The sequence below is a fragment of the Panthera onca genome, chromosome D1 (genome assembly GCF_046562875.1).
Source record: "Panthera onca isolate mPanOnc1 chromosome D1, mPanOnc1 haplotype 2, whole genome shotgun sequence".
Classification (NCBI taxonomy): Eukaryota; Metazoa; Chordata; class Mammalia; order Carnivora; family Felidae; genus Panthera; species Panthera onca.
Genome location: NC_138348.1, coordinates 27,601,142 through 27,619,831, shown reverse-complemented (window position 1 = coordinate 27,619,831; position 18,690 = coordinate 27,601,142). Strand labels below are relative to the sequence as shown.

The 18,690-nt window shown below is 44.8% G+C and overlaps 2 protein-coding genes across 3 annotated transcripts in view; one reads left to right on the top strand and one right to left on the bottom strand.

Moving 5' to 3' along the window:
• KIAA1549L (KIAA1549 like) overlaps nt 1-18,690 on the top strand; it is a 267,293-nt gene that overhangs the window by 197,881 nt on the left and 50,722 nt on the right. For both annotated transcript variants that reach the window (XM_060606310.3, XM_060606311.3), the window contains exons 13-15: nt 6,653-6,780; nt 12,032-12,210; nt 18,225-18,442. In XM_060606310.3, coding sequence (XP_060462293.2) covers nt 6,653-6,780; nt 12,032-12,210; nt 18,225-18,442 — 525 coding nt within the window. The remainder of the gene's footprint in view (nt 1-6,652; nt 6,781-12,031; nt 12,211-18,224; nt 18,443-18,690) is intronic.
• LOC144613014 (forkhead box protein H1) lies at nt 13,305-14,982 on the bottom strand. The gene is given in 6 exon segments (XM_078433918.2): nt 13,305-13,369; nt 13,909-14,100; nt 14,103-14,282; nt 14,285-14,761; nt 14,764-14,919; nt 14,922-14,982. Coding segments are annotated over 6 exon segments (1,131 nt in total).

The window sequence follows — 18,690 nt, the reverse complement described above, 5'->3', positions numbered from 1 at the left end:
ACTTCAGCTCAGGTCATGATCTCACGGTTCATGAGTTTGAGCCCTACATCAGGCTCTGTACTGACAGCTCAGAGCCTGGAGCCTGCTTTGGATTCTGTGTCTCCCTCTCTCTGCCCCACCCCTGCTCACCTCTGTCTGTCTCTCTCTCTCAAAAATAAATGAACATTAAAAACAAAATCCCCTTCATGCTTGTTTTGAGTTTTTGAGGAGACTAAAGTAGGTGACAAGAATCACAATACTTGCTTCTCATGAGCTGTAATTCGTAAGGTTTTACATCACTGACCAGCCACAACAGTAGAAATTTTGCTTTCATATTTATTACAACAAATTTGGCACTGGCATCACACTTAGATTTTTTACCTTATTTTAAAAGCAGTGCCTTTGATTCAGTAGAGTTGTATTTTATCTGGCAGTTTTTCAGTAATGTATGGTTTTAGTTCAAAACCATTTTTAGGAGATTTTACCGTGAACAGAGCACTTTGACAGGCATTGGGAGGCCTACAGAAAGGTTTATGATTGGTTCCTGACCCCCAAGAATCTCATGATGGAGACACCGAGAGATAAATACCTGGAAACCAAGCATGATGTGCAGGTGCTCATAGAGGAGTCTGAATGAAGTACTATGGAAAAGAAAGGAAGAACTTAAATCTGATGAGGGAAAGGATTGGGGAGGAGCTTATGTTTTAGCTGGGCCTCGGAGGGTGAGTAGAGTGTCAGTAGTTGTGGAGAGATAATTCACATAATGGCAAATGTCCCTAGGGTTTAGAGTTCACAGTGGTTGGGATACAGTAAGGATGAAACCAGAAGATAAGTGAAAATTGTGGAGGGTCTTAACCACCAGGCTATGGAGTTTGACCTTTGTTCTCTGGGTAGTGGGAAGCCACTAAAAGTTCTTTGGGAAGACAGTGATGTCCAGTCTGAATTTTAGAAAGACTGCTCCAGTGGCAGTGTGGATGATAGATGGAAGAGGTTAGGCTAGAGGCCAGGAGACTTGTTGTAAGGACTTTACAATAGTCTTATAAAGAGGTAATGAATTCTATGGCAAGGCTTGTTGGCTGGCCAAACCAACTGCCATTGCCAAGTCCCTTCTCCATTGCCTGAGACCACAATGGATGCTAGAAAAGCTACATCATCTCTGCCTCCTTTTTTCTCTCCCTCCCTTCACCTAATAGATACTAACTGATTGCTGTTTACCAGGCACTGGGGATACTGCAGGGAACAAGACAAAGTTCCTATTCTCACTGTGCTCACAATCTGGTGGGGAGAGATAGGCAATAAACTGAGAAATAGATACATAGTAAGTCAGGTGGTGATGCATTATGAAGAAGAAAACCAAAGCATGATAAGATAGAGCAATGGAAAGGGAGACATGCTGCTATTTTAGCTAGGAAGTCAGGGACGGCCTTTCTGATAAAGTGACACTTGAGAAAGACGTGTAAGCCTCAAAGCTATCTTGGAGAAGAATGTTCCAAGCAGATGGAACAGTGTGTGCAAAGCCCAGAGGAGGGAATCTCTTAAAATATTTAAAGAAGAGCAAGAAGGCCAAAGAGACCGATGTGAACTAGGGAGGAAGTAGTGGCGGATGAATCAGAGAAGTTGCCTGAATTTGATCATATTAGGCTTTTATCAATCAAAGTCGGGACTTGGAATTTCTTTTTTTTTTTTTTAATTTTTTTAACGTTTATTTACTTTTGAGACAGAGAGAGACAGAGCATGAATGGGGGAGTGTCAGAGAGAGAGAGGGAGACACAGAATCTGAAACAGGCTCCAGGCTCCGAGCTGTCAGCACAGAGCCCGACACGGGGCTTGAACTCTCACCAACCGTGAGATCATGACCCGAGCTGAAGTCAGCCGCTCAACCGACTGAGCCACCCAGGCGCCCCAAGGGACTTGGAATTTCATCATGAGTAAAGATTGGAAGTCATTGGAGGGTTTTGAGAAGAACAGTGACATGATGTGACTTGCCATTTTAAAGGATCACTCTGGCTGCTGTATGGAAAACAGATGGTGTAGAAGTGGAATGGAAGCAGAGAGACAGTTAGGAGATTATAACAGTAGTCCAGGTGACGTAGATGGTGGTGTGGGCCAAGGCATGGTGGTGTGAGAAGTGATAGGGTTCTAGACATGTTTTGAAGGAAAAGCTGTAGTTAGCCTTGATTTGCTGATAGATTGTTGGGAGGAGTAGAAATAGAGAGGGATGAATTTGCCATTGGTTGTATGGGAGAGGACTAGAAGAGAAGAAATTTGTAGGGGATGATCATGAGTTTGGATGTGGGCATGTTAAGTTTGAGATGTCACTTAGACATTCAAGTGGAAGTGTTCAGAACTCAGCTAACTGTAGAAGTCTGGGGTTCAGAGGAGAGGTCCAGAGTAGAAATATAAATGAGGAGTTGTCAGTATTTAGTTAAGCTGTGACACTGGATGGGGTCACCTGGGAGAGTATAGATAGAAAAGAGACCCACGACCTGACCCCTGGAACACTACAATTATTAGAGGTCCAGGTGATGAAGGGGAATCAGCACAGGAGACCAAAAAGCATCAGGAAAAAAGCCCTGGGGAGGACAAAGCAAGAACAGAATCCAGGAAGCCAAGAGAAGGGAGTAGTTTGAAGGGGAAAGAAGGATTGTCTGTGTCAAATACACAAAGTTTGTGCTGGAGTCATGCAACAAGTCTCTGTTTTCCCTCCAGGAGCTCTTTGTACCTCAGAGGTACAGAGAAACAGAGGGTTGGATTTCAGCCTGGGTAGGAAAGAAGGTTGAGGGGATGTGGATGAGTTATCTATTGCTCCACAATAAGCTACTCCACAGCTTAGCAGCTTAAAATAGCAGCCTTTTATTTAGCTCCTGATTTTTGGTGGGTCAGAAGTTTGGGCTCAGCTCAGGAAGGTGGTGGTTCTGGGCTGAGATGGGCTTGGCTAATCTCAGCTGGGCTCACTCATGTGTCTGTAGTCAGGTGGTAGGTTGGCTAGGCTGGCTTGTTGGTGATAACCTTGTCTGGGATGGCCAGGTAACTGGGGCTACATGGTCTCTCATCCTCCAGCAGGCCAGCTCTGGCTTTCTCGCAGGTTGTCTCACAGGGTGTTCCATGTACCGCAAGAAAACAAGCCCCCAGGGGCAACACTTCTCAAATCTTTGCTTGTGTCAAGTTCACTACTGTCCTGTTGGCCAAAATAAGACACATGGTCTAGTCCAGAGTCAGTGTGGGAGGAGGCTACCAAAGCTTGGTTACAGGGAGGTAAGAATAAATTGGGATCAGAACTGCAAGAGTCTGCCTCAGCATGAAGAGTTGAAACATATGAAGCAATAGATTATTTATCTGAGTTGACTGGCAAGTAGGATCACCTGCAGTAATTATTCTCATTATGATCTTTGCCAAATACAATACAGGCATGTTAAAAACATATTTATCACCTATTAGAGGACACTGAAAAGAGGTAAATAGAATTACTAAAATGAGAATATTAACATAACACTGCTGGGAAGAATAAAAATTATTTTCTACCCATTCTAGTTGAATGATTTAAATTATGTAAGGATTTCTTTAAAAATGATCTTTTCTTTTTTTAGAACAAGCATTTCTTCTTGAATTAGCAAGGAATCTACTTTTGGTAAACAAACTCAATTACTTACCCCCAGAATTTTATTAGGAAATATGGACTTATGAAACAAATATAGATAAAGAAAACAGTGTCTATGCAGCTGAATGATTTCTACATTTGCTTCATAATGTTACCATAATAACAGAAATTTACTAAGGGCTGTATCATTGCCAAAGCTATGCGAGAAACCTCACCTCTGTTCCAGTTCAGCTGACCACGGGAGTCCAATTCATTTGGGAAGATATTAAGATGCTGAAACCAAAACCAAACCCATGTTGCATTTATTTTTCTGGCTTTTCCGTCTTGCCACATCAGTCTCCTCATTCCTGCTGATTGTGGCCTGCATAACCTCTCAGAATGGGTCTGTTAGGTGATCCGAAAAGTTTTGCAAGTGAAAAATAGGAGAAACCAGTGATTTGATGGTCATTAAGGTATCTCAGTTTTTAAAAATGGTTTTCAAACTGAAATCTGAGGATTCAGCCACTCGCAGATAATCAGATAGGTGTTACAGGTCCTTTTCCTCTCACTAAGGCTCCTGGGGATGCTCTTTCATTGGCCTGTGACTGGGACTAATGGGCAAAGATAGAGAATCAACCTCATAGGGACAGCCATGGGCAATGGGTACTTTAATTCAGTGATTGGCCATAATTGTTCAGCAATTGATTAATCCCCACCTCCATGACTCTTCATCCGGACTCCATGTACACCCATATCCCCAGAAGGGGGGGAGGGGGACTGTGGAGTTCAGTAGCCTAAAACTATGGCCTCACAAGGGGCACTTTCTTGCTCTCAGAAACAGTTTTGTTACTGTCATGTGAGTGGACACATACACAAATCTCACCTTATGTTTTTGACCAGAAGTTTGGGTTGATGGCTCCATGTAAACATAAGTTCATAAGTGGATGAAAGAGTAAAGCAGAGTTGGAGTTTCTCCCCAGAAATGTGTTCATTCATACCTTTCCCTGGAGTTGAGAGGAACAACCAGAAAATTGCTTCAGGATCAAATGAAGGAAAGGCCCTGCAAATGATACAAACACTGTTAAGTATATCATGAACGTGAAAATGGGTTACAAGAAGCCTTTCTCCTTTCTTCCTTTCTGGACCTCAATGAAAGCCTGTTGTCCTAACAAAGCCAGTTGGAAAAGTAGGTGCCATTAACTGTGAGGTTCTGAAAACCATCCAAGGGCTTATGTCTTCTCTTTGTATGTATATTTGTATAGCCAGCACTCAGTGCTCAAATAGATGTTGGGTAAATTATATACACTTGATAAATTATCTGGGACACCTGGCTGGCTCAGTCAGTGGAGCATGTGACTCTTGATCTCAGGGTTGTGGGTCTGAACCCCATGTTGGGGGTTAGAAATTACTTTAAAAAGTAAAATCTTTAAAAAAAATTAATGCCTTATCTATATTTTCTCAAGCTGCATTCTTTGTATTTCTATCTTATGGTGAAGGAGATTTGGGGCCAAATAAACTGGGAAATGGTGGATTAAACAAAAGGAGATGATAGGACTGTTTATGATAGGACTGATGGAGCCTTTGATATGTTAATGTTCATTAGGAGCACCCAAAGAAGGAATATAATAGACAACATTTCCTAAACTTGTCTGTGGAACTTTGGCAAGGAATGTCTCATTTGGTTCTGTTGTTCTGTGGAACCCTCTGGGCAGATTTTGCATTATCCCATGGATGTGAGTGGGCACTGTCATTGGTCACGGTTTTAGGGTGCTGAAGTGTACTAAAGAGTACAGGACCGAGAATTCTCCATTCCCATAGGATGAAAAGGGAAAAGGGAGGGGAAGGAAAAAGAACATCTACAAAGATACATAGCTTCCACTTAAAAAGCTGCTTACTTACTGGTCAAGTACTACGTGTTATTCCAGCCAATTTTCCATTGTAGGGGCCTTTAGGTTCCGAATTTGGACAATTGACAGAGAAGAATAAGAAGTTTGATGAGGCTTCTGGATATCTGCCTCCTGATTGTCTCCACAGAAGGGAAGGCAGTTGGACTTTATGATGATCCGAGACCTGAGGGAGCACGAACCTCAGCAGGGTCTCTAAGAGTCCGTTTCCCGCAGAGTTTCAGAAGATCAGAATCACCCCCCACCTAAGGGAAGGGGAGAAGGCCCTGTGGCTTGCCCTATGTAATGCCTGCCTCATCTGAGGACATTGTAGGACTCTGTAGACGCTCTGGTGTGGAGGAGAGCCCCTACCTGCAGGGGGAGCGCTGGTTTCCAGGACTGATTTGCCACTCGCCTTCACATTCCTCACTTGCTAAACAAGGGTGACAGTCACCAAACCAGTGTAATGATTCACTAACAATTTTGAAAGCATTCTGCATAGTCTTTGGCACCTACTTGGTGCTTGTGATGGGGAGCCCTTGGACAGCATGGGTGGTGTCCTAGTATCTCTGTATACCAGTGTACCTGGCATAATGCCCAGCACAAAGCTGGTGCACATGACATATTTCCTGAAGAAATGAATAGCTGAAATTGGTAGTTTCAAGTGTAAGTGGTTACCAGTTAGCACAGTGAAAGAATGTGCGTGTGTGCACACGTGCGGATATGTGTAAGACAGAATAACTCAGTGGTGGAGTGACTTAAGCTTTAGTGGTCAAAGTATATTCTGTAAAGGGAATAGGCAAAGAGAACCGTGTCTAATGCACGTCCCTGTAGATGTCACGTGAATCAAATGCTCTGCAACACTATCCAAAGTGCCGTGTTTTAAAAAGAGGGCATGCTTACAAACACCATCACCGCCGTTTCCATAGTCACTGGGGGTTAATGGAACAGAGATGGGACCTGAGGGCCGCGCTCACTGAACTTCTCTTTGGAGCTAAGCGCTCCACGTAAACAATGCACTCCACAGCGACCAGCTGCTTAACCCACGCGGTAGTGTGGGGCTTGCTGTGTTTTCTTTTCCTGTATCATTTCTTCTTTGTGGATAAAACCAGAACGAAAGGCGACAGACATAAACTGTGCAAATAAAATAACCTTGAGAGGAGGCTGCTGGAGTCGAAACTTACCATCTCCCTGTTGCTATGGTTACTTCCAGCAGGTCGCCCAGTGAGAATGGCTCTGTCATCAGCAAGGAATCAGGGAAGCCCAGCTCAGGGAGGCGCTCGCCCCAGAATGTAATGGCACAGCAGAAAGTGACAAAGGAGGAGGCACGGAAGAGAAATGGTGAGAAGCCCTCCTTGCCATCACCACCCCGGGGCCCGTCCCACACACACTTGCACACACGTGTGCGCCCACGTTCACACAGACCCATGCGCTGTAACCCTACCTTCTTCTCTCTGGTGTGCCCCAGAAAGGTCAGGAGTCTGCTAACTACCTCCTGGGGTATCGCCTCTCCCCTTTTCTGAATTATTGTGTCTCATGCCCTCTGCTCCCTGTTCTTATGGAATTGAGCAGTGCCTTAGAAAAGCCCTGTGCAGAGTGAGCTGGTGTTTGCCTTGAATGTTTCTAATTCTTGGCTGAATTGACAGGATTCCTAGCCACAGGTCCACTTGGGCAGCAGATCTCTGACTCACTGCTGGTCGTGGAGATTCCCCTCATTTTCTTGCCCTGACTCCCTTGATAAGTCTTAGGGGTTCAGTCTCTGCCAGTGAATGCAGATGCCACCAATCCACCCCTCCTAGGAAAAACAGCACAGTAATAAATCCGTCATCATAAAACTCAGCCTGTGCTTCTGCCTTTATTCTCCAAGGAAACGTATCTGTTTGGTTTCTCTCTCACACAGATCTTTTCCCTCCCTATAAAGGATGGGCATCAGAGTTTATTTCAAAGTCATCAGAACACAGCCTTACAGTGTTGCTGCACTATCTATACGTTGTGTCTGTTGGACATCCTTGTGTGTCCCCTCCTCCTGGCCCCACCTTTGTCCTGGCCATCATCTCCATGCACCCCTTCCATGTTTGATGCTGGCTGACAGGAGCCCAGGTTCAACTACCTGGTGCTGCCACTCATATTAGAAGAAATTCCTTTCAGGTTTCAGTGGGTTGTTAGGTGGCATTCTACAGAAATGCCACATGAAAAGCCAAACAATCTGGCACTGGGGTTAGGTGTGCTTCCCTTTTAAAGGAATTTGATGGGGTGTGGTTCAGGGACTCTCTCTTGGAGGTAGTTCCAGAATATTCCTTTGTTTCTTTTTTCTGGCCTAAAAAAGAAAAACAAGGAATAATGTTGCACAATAGATTTGTCTTCTGCAGGGAAAATGTGGTCTCCATTCCCATTTCCAGCCATGATATAAAGCACTGGTTTAACTTGTCATACTGATTTGATTCTTGAATTTCTTCTTCTCCTGAATTCCCCATGGCCTGTAACACAGAGGCTGTGCTTTCTACACCAGAATCAGGGTCTGGCACGTGGGGTTTTCCTGGAATAGCTACCCTACGTGAGACCACCAGAAATCCTACCTATCACCTCTCTGCCAAGCCAGCTCACAGAAGGCTTCCCAGAAATATATAAAGTCAAGTCAAAGTCTGTCCTCCCACACATGTCCCATCACCCACCCGGGTCCTCAGATGACCTTGAGTAACTCAGCATGTGTCTTTCTCAGACCTTCTTACTATGCATATGACAACACACACAATCTTTTTTGTTGTATTGCTTTGTTAATAAAGTGAATCAATGTACATACTGTCCTGTGCCCTTTTGCTTGCTTAAAAATGTACAACGTACAGACTCCTCTGTCAGTAAATCACATTTATAAGATGACGCCCTTCCCTCTCCCTTGCATTTAATCCACAGGGGAGGAGGGAGCAGAGCCTGTTTCAGACCCTATCACTCCCCACCCTGGCTGGGGAGATACTGACCTGCCCCAAATGTTCCTGCTGACCTTCCGTTCTTGTTTTTCCACCACTCTACCTGCCTCCTTATTGTTTAGGTCACTTTGATTATTTAAATATCAGTCTCAGAAATAACAAGAGCAGCCTGCATGAATGAAATCCAATTACTGTGCTATGTTGAGGTTTTAATACATTTGTTCTATCAAAAAGCCATCCTTTCTCCAGGTTTATGGTACTTCATTGCATTTTATTTTTGTCAGAAAGAAACAGAAAGTGAGTTTTCAGGGTTGGCCGCTTCTCTTGTGCCTCAGGTTCCCATTCAGTGAGGTTCAGCTTGAAACTTTGACACAGAAATGATGGGACCGATTTGTTTAAGGTAAAATCCAGCAAATGCTGAAGCCCATCAGAATTCTGGGGTGGACCTTCCATAGAACCTGTCCTTTTCTTCATCACAGGGCTCCACATTCTCATATATCCGTGAGGTTAGAGCTCACCAAAATATCAGTAGTGTGTTTTATTGGAATGGAAGACAAGCCGAAGGGAGGGAGGGAGGGAGGGAGGGAGGGAGGAAGGAAGGAAGGAAGGAAGGAAGGAAGGAAGGAAGGAAGGAAGGAAGGAATTCCTGATTTATGGAAGTTAAAACCAACAGTGAAAATAAGATACAACTAGATTGGGGACAGTGACATTTATGATGATGCTGATGTGATGGTGTCTAGGACACTTCTACAGTTTAGCTGTGGCCTTTCCTTCAGCATTCTCCCACATTTTTTCTTTTAGGGACTAATTATGCATCAAATATTCCCACGAACCTGCTGTACTCCCACACTTTAATAAATGAATATTTAACATATTCTCTTTTTACATCAGTCTTTTGGCAGGGAGCAGGATAACTAATTATTTTTCTCATAAACCTGGAGGGGTTATTGTACACATCTGAATCTTATTTGAGAATAAGGATGGGCAAGAACTGTAGTTTGTCCAACTTCCAGGGTATCCTTTTCCCATCCCATTATAGTTATGCTCTTTCCTTACCCTGTCCACACGGGGTGGGAAGTGAGGGTGTCACAACCCAGAATCAGTAAAACTGCTGTGTGCCATCTCTTCACCCTCTGCATGGTTTAGTGATCACAGAACTTGAACTTCTACATGTTCACCTGTTTTGCAAGTACTAACAACTAACAACAATCTCCTTTCCAAAGTCAGGAAATTGTAGTCATTCATTCCTTCCTTCCTTCATTGATGCAGAAAATCCTTATTAAAAGCCAGCTATACCTGAGACACCACTAAAGGCAATAGACATCTGCCTTTTAAAGGGTAGGCAAGAATGGAGCTTATATTCTAGGGGCAGGGATGGGCACAGGTTAAATCAGTACAAGGCAGCAGAGAGAAGTACTATGCAGAAAGTATAACATAACAAGCTAATGGGCAAGTTATTTTAGATTCATGAATAAGGGAGTTTTTTTTCAAGCTGCAGTTGAAAAATAAGAAGGAACTAGACATGTAAAGACCTAGGGAAAGAGCATTCTGAACGAACACCTAATACAGAATCCCAGAGGTGCGAACAAGCCTGATGTAGGCTGTTCAAGCAGGCCATTGTAGCTGGAACAAAGTGGATAAAGGGAGAGGTAGGACATGTGCTCGGCCAGGTGGTCAGAGCCAACTCACAAAGACTCAGGGTTTTATTCTGAGAGAGATGAGGCTTTGGAGGGTTATGATCATAGGAGTCCTGTGATCTGGTTACCTTTTGAAGAGATAATCATCCTGGCTGCTGTGACTATGTATCTTAAGTAGGACAACAAGGGTGGAAGCTCACAGGAGAGAGGTTGTTTAGGTGGATTATGTATGTATCACTGCATAACAAACTATCCCAACACCTGGCAACCAAAAATGACAATCTATGTTTATTATCTCATGTAATGTCTGCAGATCAGGAATTAAGGAGTGGCTTAGTTGGGTGGTTCTGGCTCAGAGTACCTCAGGAGGTCATAGTCCAGATGTTGACCTGGGTTGTAGTCATCTAAAGGCTTGACTGGGACTTCAGTCCACTTACAAGATGGCTTGCTCACATAGTTATTGGAAGGAGTCTCAGTTTCGTGCTGCGTGGGTTGCTTCATAGGGCTGTTTGAGTGTCCTCATAACATGGTAGTTGACTTTCCCCAGAGTAAGTGATCCACGAGAGAGCAAGGTGGAAGCCACAAGGGTTTTTTTGTTTTGTTTTGTTTTGTTTTTTTATGACCTAGCCTTGGAAGTAACACACTGTCATTTCTGCTATTTCCTATTGGTTACATGGATCGGTCCTATTCATCGTGACTGTGAATATCAGGAGGCTAGTGCCATCTTGGGTGCCATCTTGGAGGCTGGCTGCCATAGGTGGCTTTCATAGTAGTTGTCCAGGTCTGACATAATGGTGGCCAGGCAAGAATTGACCAGCAAAACTCTACTTTAGAAGATGTATGAGTAGAGATTTTCTTCTGTCATTGGCTGTTTGGTGGCCTATTTGCAAATAAGTCCACAGAAGCAGGAAATACTCCAATTATAGCCTATTGTTAGACCATGAGGTGTTTTGGCCCCATCGTAAAATAACAATTTACTCAGCTTAATTTGACAAATCTATGATTATGATAGAGTGACAATATGATACAAACTATGTGTTTCTGGGTAATTTAAATGACGTCCTGATCTCTTGGAAAGATGAATACACTTCTATTACGTTCATATTTTATAGAACACCGATTTTGCTCCTAAATTGCCTACTGGTTTAGTTGTTTGAACAGGCTTAATTTATCTCTTGCCCAGCCGTGCTCCATAAACTGTCATTCTTAGAGTTACCTAATGGGAGTGTGCTTTAAGCACAAGTCAATCAGCAAGGTACTACTGGCCCTGGAACTTCTTCTGCCAGCTTAGTTGTGGAAGCACGAGGCAGACTGGTGTCTTTCAGCAATCAGGGCAGAATTATCTGTCAGCAGGGAGAATTACTTTAACAGAGTGTAGGCAGAATTCACTCTATTTAATTAGGGAAGTTGTCTACAGTTTTAAATTAGTTTCTCTGGCAGTTATTTCTTAGCTTTCTTTTGTTTCGACAAATGAAAAAACCCTAACCCAAATCATTGGAGAAGCAGCCTTGAGAAAGAAAAAAATAAACCAAATGTTAGCAGCAGTTCCCATGGCTGGTTGACCAGGGAAGACTTACTACCCTTACATCTTGCAAAACGGGATGGCTTTGGTGGCACAGACTGAACTGAATGCTGTTACTCTTTTGACTGTCATATTTAAGAATAGTTGCCAGGTTTGGCCAAATTGTACTTTTTTCATCTCCAACTCAACTCAAACATAGAGAAAAAAAATTTACTTTTTTTCCCCAAAAACATTTTGTCACAATTTTGAAAGAATGATTGTTACTGTTTATATTCAAACCTTTACAGTTCTTTCCTACCCATTGATCATGCAGTGGAAGAGTGACTAGTATAGATCTTAAGAGAAACCCTTGAACAATAGTGAGCCCTTGGCAAAGAACCAGGTGCTATTGTTGCTGAGGTCACTTTGAATAAAGTAATGTCCTTAGGCGTTGAGCCTTACACAGATTCCCCCAGGATCATGCAGCTCCCCTACACCATAAAAATCAGAGTGTTTATGTTGTGCTTCAGTGCCTGCAAGTGACGAAGAGGAAGGAGCGGTGCTTTTTGACAACTCTGGCAAGGCGGCTGCTGATCCCTTTGACACATCTTCTGGATCTGTGCAGCTCATCGCGATAAAACCCACAGCCCTCCCCGTGGTGCATCCCACATCGGACCGGAGCCAGGAGTCAGCAGTCCTCAACGGTGAGGTGAGCACTTGGCGACCCAGAGCGGGGGACAGCCAGTGCAGCCAGGCCTCTGGGAATTCAGACTAAGAGACACCACCTGGAAATGCTGGGTGCAGGTTGCGTCCAGGTGTACGGGACTCTGTCGGTCATGTTTACCTCCGTGTGCACCGGCCTCGACGGGATGAATCAGGACACGAGTCACCCAAAAAAATTGTTGGGTGATGTTTTTGAGGAGTTTTTGCCTTTCTTAAGAAGCCCGAGGGGACTTTTTAAAAACTGTAGTTATGGGGGCACCTGGGTGACTCAGTCAATAGAGCATGTGACACTTGATCTTGGGGTTGTGAGTTCAAGCCCCACTTTGAGGGTGGAGTTTATTTAAAAATTGTGGGTTTTTAAAAACAGTAGTTATGAAGAGAATCATCAGAAATTCTTCCCCACTGTAAGCACACACACACAACCATCTGCCTTCTTTGGTAACACTCCTAAACTGTTCATTACGGGGTGCCAGTTGTAGTAGCATAAAAGGGGCTTGAGATTATAAAGAACCAGTGGAGATAATGTTATACAGGCAGGAATGTGGTCTACCACATAGGCTTTGAAATGACTTTTACTCCTTTTAGCAAGCTGGAAACAAGCCCCTGCCTGCTCCCAGGAGGATATCAATGCATATCATGATGTTAATCAATTTTCCTAAGAGTCTGGAAAAACTTTGTAACATACTCCAGAGAATGATGATTTGACCAAAAAAAAACCAGATGGATGGATGGATAGTAGGTGTGGGCAGGTTAGAGAAGAGCAAAAGGGAAAGTCAGGGAAAGAGTATCTCCTGCCCCAGAATGGTCAGTGCGCTGAAAATGTTTATGAATTTTTAAGAACATGCAATGTGGAACCTGCGTGTGACCATTAACCTTACAGGTGCATACACACATACTTCGTTTTTTCTCTCTTGTCCAGCTGTTGTGTTGATTGTTCATTCCATTTGTTTATACTCTGCTGTTGTTACCTACAACAGGTGGGAGATTTCCAAGGTTTTAAAGTCTTTTCCCCATCGCACCTTAAGGAACATGCCAGGCCCCTGTATACCTGGGTGTTGAAACCATATCAGGGGCTCATCCTCATTCCCCGATCCGGGCCACATGATTCAGGAAGTGCCTCTTGCTTTCTGGACAGGAAGACTGAGCTGGCATAAAGGTGTGATAGGTTGAGGTTCATCAATTTTGGGGTTTTTTGTTTGTTTGTTTACTCCTTTACTGTTATCTTTTCCCCAAAAAGGTGCTTCCTCATTCCCAAGCAGATGAGGGAGGACAAGACTTTATGCTGGAGCCACCATTTGGTTCTCCTTCCCCTAGCCCAGAGCCAGGGAACGGAAGTGACACAGAGGGATGATGGATGGAAGAAAGGAATGGATGGATAGAGAGGACCAGAGAAAGTAGGATCAGGAAGGCGCTACTCCAAGCAAAGCCCCATTCCTTCCAGTCTTGCCTCTGGGGGTAGGAGAGGCATGACTGACCATTGAGGCCAGGGTGGTGCCCAGCTGGGTCACAACCCTTTGTGGGATAGTCCAATAAACATCGTGGATTCTCAGCACCACTGGTGCCTAGTGTTTCCAGGCCTCTGTGGCCACAGCACCTCTTGGTCCTCTTGGCCTTGGTTTCCCAACAAACCGATGGTGGCAGGAAGGGGTAGGGGAGAAAAGCATCCCTGTCCCGGGAGCCTCACAGGCTGTATCAGGAGAGCAACCCCCCGGATTGGAGGCAGGTGGATCCCAGACATGGCTAACCCACATATCATAGATGCTCTTGTTGAGTGGCATCCCCTGGAAAAGGGCATCTAGATCCCAGAACAACCCTGAGGGGCCATGGGTTTCAGGGGCCAACCCCTAGTAGGCTGCGCCAATTGAAGGTGGGCATGGGGACAGGATATGGGTAGTACTGGAACCAAGAGCATTATCACATTGGGAGTGTAGATGGGCAAGTAGGAGGTGGGCAGCTGCCCCCAGAGTGAAGGCCTGTGACTCCCACTGAACAGCCCCCCAGGGTCTGGGGTACTCTGCAGTAAGTGGAGGGAGCAGACTCTGTGCTCAGGAGAGAGGGTGCAGGCCTCCTGGTTCCCCTCTGGGAAGTCTCTCCCTCTGCTCTACTGAGCCCAGGGAGGGGATGAAGGGGCCACAGAGGCCTCTCAGAGGGCAGCACTGGAGTGGGCACCACCTCCTTCCCACTGTGCCCAGAGCCAGCTGGACCTGGGGTGCTCCATGGTGCCCCCTCCCTGGTGTCCCCTAGCAAAGACTTTATGCTAACACCCTCACTGGGCAGTGGCTGGGAAGTGGGGAGCCGGTATCACCGGCTGTGCAGCATGTAGGGGCCCAGGTCCTTGGCAAAGGCTCCCCACAAGCCCCTGCTCTGCCAGCCCCAACACAGGGCCATGTTGTGCAGCCCCAGCCCCTCAGCTAGGATCAGGCTCATGACGACTGCCCAGAAGTTGCCCTTGACCTGGAGCTTCCCAGGATCTTTAGGCACCTTGCAGGAGCATCAGTTTGAGGAGAGGTTGTGGCAGATGGAATCCTTCTAGCCCTACGGTCGTCCCTGAAGAAGGGGAATGTGGCCCGGACCTGATGGATGATCTGGGCCAGCTTCAACCTGTGGGAGGGTGCAGCCTGGACCACCCAGGCAACCATGGCCAAGTAGGTGTAGGGGGGCTTGTTATGCCACAGGTATCTCTGTTTCCTCCCCATGGGGGCTGGGAAGACAACTCCAACCTGGGAAGCCCCAGGCCTGGGTCGCTGTAGGTCCCCATACGGGGGAGGCAAGCGGTGTGGGCCTGGCCCTGTGGAGGGTGCAAGGCAGTGTGGCAGTGTGGTGAGGCAGGGCTGGGGGCCTGAGGCCCAAGGTTCCTCCATTTTTAGAAGGAACTTCATTGGTTATAGGCTTACAGAGCACTTCTGTGCTAACTTCCTCATTTTTTAGACAAAGAAACTGAGGCCAGAGGGGCAAGCGGCTTGCTCAGAGTCACACGGTAGTTATTATGATAGCCATGATACGATGTTCAGGCGCCCTGAATCCCTGTCCAGTGCTCCTTCCCTCTCTTTAACTCACTGCGGCCCATTAGTGAAAACTAGCATTGTGCTTAAAAGAGCACAGACTCTCAAGCTATGCTTCACGGATTTGAATTCATCTCTTATACTTACTCTTCTTGTGACCTTAGGCAGGTTAGTTCGTTTCTTTGTGCCTCGGTATTTCCATTTGTAAAATGGGGCTATTGGGAAAATCAAATGAGTTAATATAAGTAAAATCCTTAGAACAGTGCTTAGCACACAATAAGTACATTATCATTGGTATTATTAATTAGTCAGCCAATGAGCAAGGATTTGTTGATCATTTATCATTTTATATTGCCCACTTCTATACCTTGGGGACCTGTGTGTCTTCTCAAAGCCGATCATGCCCTCCAAATCTTCTGTTAGGCACACTTCTGCCACCAGACACACAAGCCCAGTGATAAAGGCCTCTGAGGTTGTCACTAATGCACTGCTAACTGCTCTTGATCAGCATGTTCTGCCCAGTAAGGACCCAGAGAGTGGCCGCCATGCCTGGATCTTTAAACCCCAGCTTGGTGATGTGAATGTCATGGGGACACATTCTGGATCTCAGCTAAATTCAACATTTCACTCCCTTTTGCTGCCAGGCTCATCACCCCATCCCAGTAGGAGAACAGATGAGCATTTTGCCTATCCAGAAATGGATACTTGTTACATTGTGGTAGCTAAAGGAATGGACCTTGCTGGCATTTGGACTGGAAAAGAGGCCTGAACTGATCCCTGTAATTTGCTGCCTTGTGGCATTTAAGGCAGATGGTCTTATAATTTTCTTCCTTTTTCTCTTATGGTTGGCATGTTTCAGTGAAGAAACCACAACCCCAAAGCCATAAATTTTCCTTTTATGAATTATAGGTAATTCTTTTAAACATTATTTTAAAGAAAACATAACAACCACATAGAATGTTCAGAAGAAAAAGGAAAAATCACTGTAATCTCACTACCCTACCATATCCTGTTTTCATTTTCTCTACCTCCTCCTCAAACTTTTGATCAAACTCGTGTATATTTTAGAATCTCATACAGACAACTTTATATCTTGTATCTTAAACATTTGCGGTGTTGCTATGGTCTTTGGGATGGTTGCTGTTAATGACTTAGTTAAGTAGGTATACCATTGATTGGAAAAGTGATCTCCCATTGTTCAAAGCTTCCAGGTATTTTTTTTTTTTTGGTTTTAGTTTTAGTTCCGGTTATTATATGTGAGCAATTTCATGCTTGACTTTGAAAATCTCTTTATTCTGACATAATTTTAGATTTACCTAAGAGTTGCAGTGATAGTACAGAGAGCCCCACCAGCTCTTTACCTACCCCGAGTGTGAACATCTTACATAACCACAGAATAATTATCAAACCCAGAAAATTAACATTTGTACTCTGTGATTGACTAATCTAAGACCTAATTTGAATTTCACTGGTTTTCCAGCTAATGTCTCTTTCCTGTTCCCAGGATCCAGTCCAAGATCCCACATAGCATTTAGTTGTGTCCTTAGTCTCCTCCAGTCTGAACGGTTCCTCAGTCATTCCTTGTGACCATTCTTTGTCTCATGACCATTACTCTTTTGAAGAGTGCTGGGCAGTTATCAGGTACAATATCTCTCGGTCTGGGTTTGTCCAGTGTTTTCTAATGATTGGATTGAAGTTATGCATTTTTGGCATAACCACGGGGGTGATAGTCCCTTTTGTCAGCATCATATCGGGAAATATTTGATACTGACATGACTGATTACTGGTGATGTTAACTTTCATCCCTGACTTTGAAGCTCTCTTGGAATGTTGCTTAAGGAGAGATTCCAGAAATGGGATTCCTGCCTCAGAGGATGTCATACTAGCTTCTTGTCCCTTTTAGTTTTCTTGGTGGCAGGCAGAATAAGGGAACAATTAAGACCTGTGAAATGCTACCAGCCTAAAAATATCATTAGGGCTCAGGTTGGGGAGATCTTTGCAAAAGTTAGGAAAAGTATGCTGTAAAAACAAAACATCTAAATGGAGCTGTGTGTTGATGAACCTTCGGCCTCATCCTGTAGGTTGATACGTATCTTACCACTAGATGAATTATCTCTTTATGCATTACAGAAAACTCTTTTAAAGATTATTTTAAAGCAAACATAATAACACCACTATACATGGTTATATTAATATAGTCAAGTCCGGTTACAAACAGCACTGATGGTCCTCCATGTAATCCAGTAGGTGTCAGGCTGACTTCATCATTCAGCTTCATTCGTGGGTGTAACTTCCTCATCATTTGTTATTTATTTAACATAGCCATCTGTTGGTATCTTTGACAAGTCAGAAGGTGTGTTGGCCATGTTCCTCTTGATGTGACCAGACTGACTTTGCCCCATAGAGCAGAAATTGGCTGGCATTAGTGGCCATACAAGGCTTCAGAACTACCTATCTCTCAAGAAAGATACAGATTGACAAAAATAAGCCCTCACATGCAGGTTGGTAGAGTGGAAGGACCTTGGGAACAGCATGTCTGCTCTCCCTTCACCCTAAGTTCATCCTAACTCAGCCTCTTCCAGGAACTGGCTATTGTATCCATCTGGGCACCAGCTAAATGACTAGGGGAGGTCATTGGGTTCCTCAGGGCTGGAGCTAGAAGTAGAGAACCAACTCAGAAGCTCCCGCACAGGAGAACCAAAGGAGTTTAGGTGGGATCAGCCTTACACCACAAAGACCTGAGGAGGTTTGGGTAGACTAGGGAGAAGAAGCCCCCGAAGGAAGGTCCAAGTGACTTAGGTGACTGTTGGGCTCCACACTGTTTGTGGCCCACTGTTGGGGGCTGGTCTTGGAATGGGACACAGGTGGGTCTAGCTGGCTCAAGGACCTGAGGTGAAGCCTAGGACAGCTTTTGCAGGAGTTGTGACCTGGTGAAAACCTCCCACCTGTTGGCCATGCCTGGTCAGCTGTGGGCCTGAGACATACTCTCTCTCCCCAGGTAAACAAAGCCCTGAAGCAGAAGTCAGACATCGAGCACTATCGGAACAAGCTACGCCTCAAAGCCAAGAGGAAGGGATATTACGACTTTCCACCGGTGGAGACAAACAAGGCTCAGACAGAAAGAAAAAAGATGTATGAGAAAACCCCAAAGGAAATCGAGCACGTTTTGGATCCAGACCCAGAACTGTGTGCTCCATTCTCTGAGTCTAAAAACAGGTGCAGTGTCTAAGGGCTTCTCTGATGGTCTCAGGACCGTTAGTGGGATGAGGGCAGAGGGTGCCTTGGGTAATACAGCTCTGGTCTCTTGATCTGTCCTTAGGACTGTGATCATTGCTGGCTGCTGATCTGGACCATGCTAGTCTGTGCAAGCCAGTACTCCATAATGAGTTTAGAAAAGAATAAAATTGAAGCCATTAAAAAAAAAAAAATACTTGGGCAAACAACCGTAATTGTCCTTTAGCTTA